General features: G+C 38.3%; 1 protein-coding gene across 2 annotated transcripts in view; it reads left to right on the top strand.

Annotated features, from left to right (window-relative positions):
• MERTK (MER proto-oncogene, tyrosine kinase) overlaps nucleotides 1–12,906 on the top strand; it is a 94,441-nt gene that overhangs the window by 28,953 nt on the left and 52,582 nt on the right. For both annotated transcript variants that reach the window (XM_039324525.1, XM_039324524.1), the window contains exons 7-8: nucleotides 3,027–3,201; nucleotides 4,300–4,451. In XM_039324525.1, the coding sequence (XP_039180459.1) occupies nucleotides 3,027–3,201; nucleotides 4,300–4,451 (327 nt within the window). The remainder of the gene's footprint in view (nucleotides 1–3,026; nucleotides 3,202–4,299; nucleotides 4,452–12,906) is intronic.

Below are 12,906 nucleotides of genomic sequence, written 5' to 3'. Positions count from 1 at the left end.
CCCATAGGATTGCTACCCAATCTTTTTCATTTCTACTGAAAAGTGGGAGACTTCCTTTTTTCTTCCTTTCTTTTGGCTTCTCTGAAATTTCTGGCATCACAGTAACAGTTCTTATTTGTGACATTCCTGGAAGAGAGGACTGCCAGCCTTGGCACACTTAACTCCTTGGATTCCATTAGCTTCTGTAGACTTAATCTAATTACATATTGCACAGGATTGCAGCTTTAGGGTTAGGCCAGATTTAATCCTAATTGCAGTGCAGCAGACTCATAGAAATTAATTCCGTAATTTCATTGAGCCCACTGTCTGGATGGCCCAAATCTGATTATAGTTCATAAATGATAAAGGAAGAAGATACTGCTTATATATTTTTCCTGAAAGGAAGCAAAAAGAAGAAAAATTCTGAAAATGTAAAAACACAGCAGGTGTTTGTATTTAATCTCTGTCTATAGAGCTGTGCAAGGAGAAATCTTACCTTTATAACCTTTCTTTTTTTGAGAGAGAATACCTCTCCAGGGTCACCCAGTACACTAGAGGTATTAATGGAGATTAGAATGGTTATGGGTCATCCAACAATCTAACTTTTACATGGCAATAGTGGTAATAATTGACAAATCACATTCCTAGTGTACTCAGAAATTATTAGCTTTTAGAGAAGAAAATGTTGTGCACCCCGTGGCAAAGAAAACAGCTGTTACATATATAGGATCTAATAAGATCAATCAAATCTTATGTCCTAATATTCAAATTACTTTGGAGGTTTGATTACACATATTTATAATTTATAAACTGAGCTTTTAACGCCAAATACATTCTTTTGGAATCTGAATTAGGTTTTCATTTTGGGACTCATCACTTTGGGATATTTGCTGTGTTTTAAAAGAATTTTATTCTTGTATATAATTTTCATTACAGAAGGTTTTTTCCCCCACAGGGTGAAAACAAAATAATTTTTAAGTTAAAGATAAATAAAGAAAAGTAATAGAAAAGTGAAAAAGTCCCTAATGCCTTCAAATATGGCTGAGAAAAAGACTTCTCTAAAAGCCTGAACTGCTGCTGATTGGGTTAGCAATCTAGTTCGCTACACTGTTGAATGGCTTCCCATGTCTACGGGTTATTAGCTGAAAAATATCTCCAACCTCTTGATGTTAGTTGTACTGTGAGAAAAGTCTAAAACATCTGAATACTACATTTGAATAGTTTGGATTGGAGCCATAAGGTCATTGCCCCTTATTTCTTTTGTGATTGTTTATTGGCAAATGAAAAACTCCAAAGAGATGACAAAGTAAAAATTGCACATAAACAGAAAGCCCAATTCCTCAAAAAAAAAAAAAAAAAAAATAAAAATGCAAGGGCACAAAGTCACTTCCGCAGAGCAGGCTTATAGTCTTCAACCTTTGAGATCATGCTATGGTTTTAAATAATTGCTTCATGCTGCCAAGGAAGTGCCTTTCCTTGTTGATAGCCAGGCTACAACAGCATTTTCTGAAACTTGATTCATTCCATTGAGAGGCCAGGGCAACTGTTTTTCCTTTTAGTACCTAAATGAAATTTAAGGAAAGATTTCCTGGCAAATTTATGTGCAGGTAAGCCTGACTTTTCAGTTTCCTATGATATAGGCACAAAGTCCATTTAAGCCATCCTTTTAACTATTCTGAATAAACAGCTTTTAGGGACTGTAATAGCTGGTGGGAAATGCCTTTCTTTTCCGGATGTCATGTTGATGATATTCATACTGCATTGTTACTGATGCTAATAGATTAAAGAGTTTTAAAAAGTCAGCCTCATTCTGAAAGTTAATATTTTATATTAACTATTATATGCATAAATGAAAACTATAGGAATACAATTCTTAGTCAGAAAGTATCAAATTTCCAAAGTTAATCTATTTTTAAAGCAGTGTATGTAGGATATAAAAAACTGGACTAAAATTACTGAAATGTTGATGTTTTAAAAGATACCATGGTTTAGTTACTATGCTTAAATCAAATTAAATCAATCTCTTCCACCTTCTTTTTTTACTACATGGGGGGATTTAAAAGCCAGAGGTATATTTATAACTCTTAGAAATGAAACAATCCAAAAGTAGGAACAGCTGGTTATAATTACCTCTCCATTTACTTGCCAAAGCATCTCATAGCACTGTTGAATGCTTTTTATGCTTTTCTTTACAGAGGGTACAATAGTATTTAATGCTATTATTTATTGAATGCTGCAAAGGCTGAAAAGAGACTGAATTGAAACGGTACCTATTTTTCTGCATGCTTAAATGCATGTGTGTATGTCTGTGTGCTCAGGAATGGGATTGGGAATCCTGTGAAATGTATCTTCATTTATTCACTGAGACATTGAAATGCCTATAAAAGGGAACAAAGCTTTTTCCACTGCAAGTGGGAGTATGAGACAGTGCCGTCCCTTTGCTCTCTGATGACATCCATAGTCAAATCTGATTGGGCAGACAATTATATGACCTTGCCTCGCTGATTATGTTATTCTTGATGGTCTTGTTGTGTCTACCGAGAGAATGGCCAACCTTACATTATAACTGTATAATTGCCAAAACCTGTAACATAAGGGAGTACAGCAGCAAGTAAAAGGCAATGAAGTTTGTGGGAGTCATAGAACACCTGAATAGTTGAACATTTTGGGCTACTTAGAACTCTTCCTTAAAAACAATTTCAGTCATAAACCCAATCACACCCGAGTCTCTTTGACTTTAGTTCTAATCAATTTTTGTAAAAATAAGCAAAGCTTATATTGTTAACAGCATTACTTTCATCCACTGCCTGAGTTCTACATAATGGCAGGACACCAGATAGGGCGAGGTCATTCTTTAATCCATCCAGTGCTCATCATGCAGGAATACCATTTGCTACTTTTAGTCATCAAAATGTTTTCTGTCAGCCCTGGCAAAGAAGGACTCCTCAGCCACCTTCTTCAAACTGAAAATTAAGCATGGATATTGACAGAGATATTTTCAGAGCATTCCTTCTTTCACCATCTTTGCTTACATCTTTTTAAACTAGGTGAAGGAAGTGGATGCACCAAGTAATATGATTTTTAACACTTCTGTACCACCACATCAGTATCTTATTCAGAATCTATCAGCCATGAAGGATTACAACATCAGTATTTCTTGTATGAATGAAATAGGATGGTCAAGTCTCAGCCCTTGGATTATGTCCAGTACAACTGAAGGAGGTAAGAATTATGAACAAGTCAGCATGATGGACAGAGGAATGAAGGGTCAGTCTCCAGGATATTTGCAATGGGTCAGCTAAAATTTCTGATGCTCTATGGTTTAACAATAAGCCCCCTTCTTCCTTAAATTTGTGTACTGAAATAAAGGTAGGGGCAAACAAAAATAAATGTGGTGCAAAATGAGATACATGCATATTCCAGTTTGTACAAACAAATCCCTGGGCTGATTGAATGCTCAGAGGCACTTTGTTCTATAGAGCAATATCTTCCTTCCTAGTCACAATTTTACATTTGATTACAATTGATGGCAATTGGCAATAAGTAATGAGCCTCTCCTATTTTATGACTGTGCCAATTTTTTAATGTACACCAGGGGTATCAAACTGCCGGCCTGCGGGCCGGATGTGTTATGCGGAAGCTGCACCCACCCCATTGTCGGCAATGGCAAAACTCTCCCAATACGTTGTGCGACATCACGTGACGTCATGAGTTTGACATGTCTGATGTACACTATATTATGCAAATAGCATATATAACTTTAAAAAAACTTTCTAAAATGAAAAGCACTAACAAAACTATGGACTCAGCAAGATAATGACTACAAGCAGTGGTGGGATTCAGCCAATTCGCACCAGTTCAGCAGAACCGATAACTAATTTTTTGTTGCCCAGGCCCAGAATGGACTTCCGGAAGCAGCATCCACACAGAGAACTAGTTGTTCACATATTTGAATCCCACCACTGCCTACAAGTAATTATTTTGTCATATACTTGCTTTTCTTTTTGAATGATATATACTCCATTCCCTCAATCTTTAGTACAAATTTTTCTTAATGAAAATATATGTTATGATTCTGCTATTACTCATAGAACTATAATTTAGGGAGGGATGAACATATAGAAAGAGATGTAGCAAAATACCTCATTTATAAAAGACAGCCTACTAAAATTTGAATTCCTGTCAATCCCAGTAAAGACGTTATCTCTCTCCCCCCCCCCCTCTAGAGAACCAAGCCATTTATTTCTATGGGTTTTTTTTCTGTTTCCACCCAAAAGATTAATTAGGTTTTTTTGTTTGTATCTGTATTCTGTTTTTAAGCTCCATCTGCTCCCCCTTTGAATGTGACAATCTCTGTCAATGAATCCAGTTCTTCAGTAATAATCAAGTGGATTAAGCCTCCTGCTTCACAGATGAATGGCAAACTTCAGAGCTACAGGATCTCTCATGTATGGCAAACATCAGAACGATCTGTACGTATGAATTAATATTGATTAACTAGTCAACACTGGCTATCCCAAAGAAAGGTCTTTTTTTTTTTAACTTGGACAACTTTTAGGTGGCATAAGAAATACCATGTTATGAATACAATCAAGAATCACAACATACCAATTTAATTATGCCTTCTATCCTGTCATTAGCTACAGCTTTTCAAAAACTGAAGCAAAGATTTTTTTTTCCTTCCTCTACCCTTGATCTTAGTCAAAAATCCAAGAAGCAACCAGATGTGGATCACTTTACATGAGCTTTCTTATTTTTTGTGTCTCATGCTGTATGATATAAAAGAAAGTGATCGATCAGAAATTGTGTCAAGAACATAAACTAGCTTCTTTTTGATTCTCTCTCTCTGTCTCTCTCTGGTCCTCTTTCCACACAGAGCAAGATACCTTGAAAAGAACAGTTAGTTCTTATGTAGGGTAACCAGACTTCCCACAAAAGAAGGACATGACATCTTTTTTGTTCTCTTATCTCTGTCCAGCAGGCATAGCCTGAAAATCAAATAATGTTCAACTTCTTGAATATCTCTTCCTGAGCAGTTTTTCTCCATGGTGCAGTGTTACCCTAAGAAGTCCTAATTGCAAGTTAAGAACCTCAGCTCTGTTATCTTAATTACAGTTATTCCTTGGGTTACAATGGCAATTGGGACTGGAATTGCTGTCACTAAAGGAATGGCGGTTGTAAAACACAACACTGTGACTACATTCTTTAGCAGCCGCAATCCCAGCAGTTCTGGTTGCCATGATAACCCCAGGACACCTGGGTCATTAAGCAGGAAGAGATAGGAGTTCCAGGTAAAGAGCATGGGGAGGGTACACGGGTGTCACAGGCAGGCGCTAGGAAGTGCAGGCAGCCAGTGGAGTTCACAGGTGGGTCGGCAAGGGCTAGTGGGAGGTGGGGGATGTTGGGAAGCATGAGGAGACTGACTGGGAGCTTGTAGTCTGTAGTGGGGCTCCTTGGGAGAAAATGTCTTGAGAGTGATTACCGAAGTGACTTGAAAATTTCCCTCCCAGCTTCCCTATTGAGTTTGCTTGTGGGAAGCTGGCAGGCAAGATTGCAAATGGCAATCAGGTGGCCAGATCATGGTCATGAAACTGTGGGGCTACTGCAACAGCTGCAACTTTGTGTATCAGTCATAATTCCCCCTCATTCAATACCCTCATAATTTTGAATGGTTGCTGAACAAGTAACCCAAGGACTAGCTATAATTGATTAGTACCATCCAGAAGGCTTGCTTGCTGCTGCAAATTGACAAGATCTTAATCTATCATATGCTGAATGCTGCTTAATTGCTGTAGCAGATTCCTACAATCGAAAAACCAGTCTTACTGATGCTGGAAAAAAGTAATTTCATATACATGCTGGCCTAAGTACTCCCCCCCCCCCCGTTTTTCACTGTAGTCCTTTGAATTAAATTAGTCATACAAGTTCCCCGTATCTGAAGTAAATTCCTCACCTGTACAGGTAGTCCTAGATTTACAACCACAATTGGGACTGGAACTTCCATCTCTAAGCAATGTAGTCATTAAGTGAGTTATCACAATGTCATGCCCAATTTCACGATCTTTTTTGCTGTGGTCATTAAGCAAATCACCATAGTCATTAAGTGAATCCAGCTTTCCTTATTGACCATGCTTGTTATAAACTGCCTGGGAAGATTACAAATCATGATGTATGACCCGAGAAACTGCAACCGTCGTAAATATCTGCTGGATGTCCAGTTCCTGAATCGCTATTACATGACCAGAGAAATGCTGTGATGGTTGTAAGTGCAAGGACCGGTCATAAGTCACTTTTTCCAGTGCTGCCATAACTTTGAATTGTCATTAAATGAACAGTTATAAATCAAGGACTACATATATATCTTAGCCATCATAAAGGATGTCATGGTGTCTGGTGGCTAACTTCTCTTTTATTTTATTTATGTAATCCTTGTTTTACAGGGAATTGTTTAGCACTACCGCAGTCACTTTCAGATTAGTGCTGACCTCTCCTTTAACTGTGTAAACAGAAATGAATCCCTTTCCCATTGTAGTAATAATAATAATAATAATAATAATAATAATAATAATTAATAATAATAATTGTGGCAGTGCCTGGAGACAGCAGAATAGACGAGAAAGAACTGGAGAAGATAACAAAATACAAAGACCTACAAATAGAAATAGAAAGACTGTGGCAAAAGCAAGCAAGGGTAGTACCAATAGTAATAGGCTCCTTGGATACAATCCCAAAACAACTGGAGCACCACTTGAATACTATTGGCATTGACAAATTCGCTATTAGTCAATTGCAAAAGGCGGCCTTACTAGGAACTGCTTCCATCCTGCGACGATAACTGTAATACCATCAAACTTCCACATCTGCCTATCCCAGGTGCTGGGTAAGGACTCGATAGGTAGACAAAATGCCAAATCCAGTCTGAACATCTGGCTGACTGTGCGATGATCCATAATAATAATAATAATAATAATAAAAACAGACAAGCACCTGCAACATAACACCCCAGACTTTAACAATTGTCGATAAGAAAGACAAAAAAGTCTGGATAGTGGACATGGCAGTGCCTGGAGACAGCAGAATAGAAGAGAAAGAACTGGAGAAGATAACAAAATACAAAGACCTACAAATAGAAATAGAAAGACTGTGGCAAAAGCAAGCAAGGGTAGTACCAATAGTAATAGGCTCCTTGGGTGCAATCCCAAAACAACTGGAGCACCACTTGAACACATTGGCATTGACAAATTCGCTATTAGTCAATTGTAAAAGGCGGCCTTACTAGGAACTGCTTCCATCCTGCGACGATATCTGTAATACCATCAAACATCCACATCTGCCTATCCCAGGTCCTGGGTAAGGACTCGATAGGTAGACAAAATGCCAAATCCAGTCTGAACATCTGGCTGACTGTGCGATGATCCATAATAATAATAATAATAATAATAATAATAATAATAATAATAATAATAATAAAAACAGACAAGCACCTGCAACATAACACCCCAGACTTTAACAATTGTCGATAAGAAATACAAAAAAGTCTGGATAGTGGACATGGCAGTGCCTGGAGACAGCAGAATAGAAGAGAAAGAACTGGAGAAGATAACAAAATACAAAGACCTACAAATAGAAATAGAAAGACTGTGGCAAAAGCAAGCAAGGGTAGTACCAATAGTAATAGGCTCCTTGGGTGCGATCCCAAAACAACTGGAGCACCACTTGAACACCATTGGCATTGACAAATTCGCTATTAGTCAATTGCAAAAGGCGGCCTTATTAGGAACTGCTTCCATCCTGCGACGATATCTGTAATACCATCAAACATCCACATCTGCCTATCCCAAGTCCTGGGTAAGGACTCGATAGGTAGACAAAATGCCAAATCCAGTCTGAACATCTGGCTGACTGTGCGATGATCGATAATAATAATAACTTGTTCCAAAGAAACAGCTAGCAGAAGCATTAAAAGATGCAAATACTGCAATATCAAGTATAAGCATCAATTCACTGCAAGAAACGAACCAACTAATGTACAGCACAGCTGCAGTTATAACAGAATACCTGGGATGCAAAATCAACAAAAAAGAAAAACAAACAAACAGTGCACCAGAAAAATGGAAGGTTAGACTAGAAAATAAGATCAGCAAGTTAAGATCACATGCAAGCAAGCTAGAACAGATGAAAGAAAAGAAGCTGAAGAACAAGAAGACCAAAGAATACCTAATCAAGAAATACCACTTAGAAACAAGGAAGATCAAGGAAGCACTGGAAATAATAAAGCAACAAATAACAGCTATAGCCAGGAAAATCAGTAGATATGAAGCTCGAATTGCAAACTATAGGCAGAACCTCCAATTTCAATCCAATCAGAAACATTTCTACCAATCCATCAATGGAGAAACTGCAAGGAATCAGTCAGTACCTGACAAGGAAGAAACAGTGCAGTTCTGGAAGCAGATATGGGATAACCCAAAGAAATACAACAAGGATGCGGCTTGGTTAAAAGAGGTGGATGCAAATAAAACAGAAGTTGAAATGAAAGAACTAGTAATAACAACAAAAATGGTAGAAAAAAGAGCAAAGAAAATCAAAAATTGGTCAGCACCAGGTGAAGATGAACTGCATGGGTTTTGGTTGAAACATCTAACTGTTATACACCCACGGATGAGGAAGAGTACTACAAATACTTGGGTATCCTTCAAGCTGACAACATCAAGCACACTGAAGTCAAGAAAAAGATTAGAGATGAATACATCAAGAGAGTGAAGAAGATCTTAAAGTCCAAACTCAATGGAGGAAATACCATAAAGGCAATCAACACCTGGGCAATCCCAGTCATTAGGTACACAGCTGGAATAGTGGACTGGACTCAAGCAGAACTAAAAGCAATGGATAGGCAGACCAGAAAAATAATGACAATGAATCATGCCCTTCATCCACGCAGTGACATTGATAGACTTTATCTACCAAGGCAAATAGGTGGGCGTGGAATGCTACAAGTACATCAGATGGTTGAAGAAGAAAAAATGGCTTTGGAAGAATATCTGAAGAACAATGATGAAGATGCACTGAAATTAGTATATCAGGAAGGCTTACTAACTACTGGAGAGACCAAACTGGCCTACAAGAAAGACCAAATGAAGAACAGAATAGAGGCATGGGAAGACAAAGCACTACATGGCCAATACATGAAAAAAATAGCTGGGAAAGCAGATAACAATAAAACCTGGCAATGGCTAAGAGCAGGAAAATTGAAGAAAGAGACCGAGGGACTAATTCTGGCTGCACAAGACCAAGCCTTAAGGACAAATGCATACAAAGTCAAAATTGAGAAGACAGCAACAGACAGTAAGTGCCGCCTATGCAAAGAAGCTGAAGAAACAGTGGACCACTTGGTAAGCTGTTGCAAGAAGATTGCACAAACTGATTACAAGCAGCGGCATGACAAAGTAGCAACAATGGTGCATTGGAAGATCTGCAAAAAATATCATTTGCCTGTAAGCAAAAACTGGTGGGATCATAAAATAGAGAAAGTCATAGAAAATGATAAAATTAAACTGCTCTGGGACTTCAGAATTCAAACAGACAAGCACCTGCAACATAACACCCCAGACTTAACAATTGTCGATAAGAAAGACAAAAAAGTCTGGATAGTGGACGTGGCAGTGCCTGGAGACAGCAGAATAGAAGAGAAAGAACTGGAGAAGATAACAAAATACAAAGACCTACAAATAGAAAATAGAAAGACTGTGGCAAAAGCAAGCAAGGGTAGTACCAATAGTCATAAGCTCCTTAGGGTGCAATCCCAAAACAACTGGAGTACCACTTGAACACAACTGGCATTGACAAATTCGTTATTAGTCAATTGCAAAAGGCGGCCTTATTAGGAACTGCTTCCTTCCTGCGACGATATCTGTAATACCATCAAACATCCACATCTGCCTATCCCAGGTCCTGGGTAAGGACTCGATAGGTAGACAAAATGCCAAATCCAGTCTGAACATCTGGCTGACTGTGCGATGATCGATAATAATAATAATAATAATAATAATAATAATAATAATAATAATAATAACAACAACCCCCAGTGAGGCACTACCTTGACGTGGTTGTGGGGCTTGTGTACTCTGAGGAAGATGAGAGCTATGCCAGAGGTTCAACCATACTGGACAGGTCTCATCAGAGGAGTCAGACAAAGAGTGTCTCTCCCATAAAAAATATGGTGAGACGTAAATTTCAGAATGCCATACCGGCTCGGACGTCGCCCGGGTTAACAAGGTCCGCACTAGATATTGGAGTTCCTGGATATCTGGTGAAAAATGGGTTACAGGACTCAGGACTGTTGGCTGAGCAACCAGGGCCCGCAGCTGCAGAACTACTGGAAGAAAAGGTGTTACCCGTCGCAGATACACAGTGATGGAAAACAAAGAAATAATGATCTGTTACTACAGATCAAGTCCAACAAGAAGAGGATATCTAAAACGAATGCACCAATTCTGGAAAGAACAACATCCAGAATAAGAAATAACAGAACAGAGACTAGCAGATCAACGCCGATTTATAACACGAAATAAAATATTCACAGAAACAGAATTGGACGAACTGCAAAGGTTTACCCAGGGCAAGAAATCAAAGCCTTACCAGAAGTAATTCAGAATGTAGAGGCAAACCAGGGGGAGTTGGCAGTGAAGGAATCTAGCAGAGATATACAACTGTTCTCATTTGGAAACCAGGCACCTCTAACTCAGGAAGAACAAAACCCTCTAACTAAAGAAATAAAAGAATTGAAACAAAGAATAACTGAGCATCTAGAACAGCACAAAAACAACAGAATAAGGCTACCTGCATTGAAGCTTGTTCAAAAGAAACAGCTAGCACAAGCATTAAAAGATGCAAATATTGCAATATCAAGTATAAGCACCAATTCACTGCAAGAAACAAACCAACTAATGTACAGCACAGCTGCAGTTATAACAGAATACCTGGGATGCAAAATCAACAAAGAAGAAAAACAAACAAACAGTGCACCAGAAAAATGGAAGGTTAGACTAGAAAATAAGATCAGCAAGTTAAGATCACATGCAAGCAAGAACAGATGAAAGAAAAAAGCTGAAGAACAAGAAGACCAAAGAATACCTAATCAAGAAATACCACTTAGAAACAAGGAAGATCAAGGAAGCACTGGAAATAATAAAGCAACAAATAACAGCTATATCCAGGAAAATCATTAGATATGAAGCTCGAATTGCAAACTATAGGCAGAACCTCCAATTTCAATCCAATCAGAAACGTTTCTACCAATCCATCAATGGAGAAACTGCAAAGAATCATTCAGTACCTGACAAGGAAGAAACAGTGCAGTTCTGGAAGCAGATATGGGATAACCCAAAGAAATACAACAAGGATGCGGCTTGGTTAAAATAGGTGGATGCAAATAAAACAGAAGTTGAAATGAAAGAACTAGTAATAACAACAAAAATGGTAGAAAAAAGAGCAAAGAAAATCAAAAATTGGTTAGCACCAGGTGAAGATGAACTGCATGGTTTTGGTTGAAACATCTAACTGTTATACACCCACTCATTGCCAAACAGTTCAACAATATACTACAAGGAGGAGAAATTGAAAATTGGCTAACAACTGGGAAAACCTACCTAATAATGAAAAATCCAGCAAAAGGGGCAACACCAGGTAACTACAGGCCAATTACCTGCTTACCAACAACTTTCAAATTACTAACTGGTGTGATAGCTGATGCAGTACAACAGCATCTAGTTGAACACAATCTCTTTCCACCTGAGCAGAAAGGAAACCGCCCCAATAGCAGAGGAACAAAAGATCAACTCCTAATAGACAAAATGATCTTGGAAAACTGCAAGAGAAGGAAGACCAACCTGAATGTGGCATGGATTGACACAAAAAGGCATTTGACTCTCTGCCACATGATTGGATAATAAAGTGCCTAGAAATAACAGGAGTCAGTAGAAACATCAGAAAATTTGTGCAAAGATCGATGGCACAATGGAAGACACAGTTGCAGATCAATGGTGAGAGGCTGGGAGAGGTTAATATCAAGAGAGAAATATTTCAAGGAGATTCATTATCACCATTACTATTTGTTATTGCACTGTTTCCTCTGTCAACAATACTGAATAACTCAGGACATGGCTATCAAACATCAAAAACATCTGTCAGACTATCCCACCTCCTTTACATGGATGATCTGAAGCTGTATGGAAAAACATCATCTGAAATAGAATCGCTGCTCAACCCTGTCCGTATATATAGCCAAGATATTGTAATGGAGTTTGGCTTGGACAAATGTGCCACACTTACTATCAAACAAGGAAAAATAATGAAAACTGAAGGAATCAAGATGCCCCACGAAAATAACATTAAGAGTCGGGATGAGGAAGAGTACTACAAATACTTGGGTATCCTTCAAGCTGACAACATCAAGCACACTGAAGTCAAGAAAAAGATTAGAGGTGAATACACCAAGAGAGTGAAGAAGATCTTAAAGTCCAAACTCAATGGAGGAAATACCATAAAGGCAATCAACACCTGGGCAATTCCAGTCATTAGGTACACAGCTGGAATAGTGGACTGGACTCAAGCAGAACTAAAAGCAATGGATATGCAGACCAGAAAAATAATGACAATGAATCATGCCCTTCATCCACGCAGTGACATTGATAGACTTTATCTACCAAGGCAAATAGGTGGGCGTGGAATGCTACAAGTACATCAGATGGTTGAATAAGAAAAAATGGCTTTGGAAGAATATCTGAAGAAAAATGATGAAGATGCACTGAAATTAGTATATCAGGAAGGCTTACTAACTACTGGAGAGACCAAACTGGCCTACAAGAAAGACCAAATGAAGAACAGAATAGAGGCATGGGAAGACACAGCACTACATGGCCAATACAT

The sequence above is a fragment of the Crotalus tigris genome, unplaced genomic scaffold, assembly GCF_016545835.1.
Source record: "Crotalus tigris isolate CLP2741 ecotype Arizona unplaced genomic scaffold, ASM1654583v1 scf7180000024302.2721777, whole genome shotgun sequence".
NCBI classification, from domain to species: Eukaryota; Metazoa; Chordata; class Lepidosauria; order Squamata; family Viperidae; genus Crotalus; species Crotalus tigris.
This window is presented reverse-complemented; position numbering and strand designations above follow the sequence as displayed.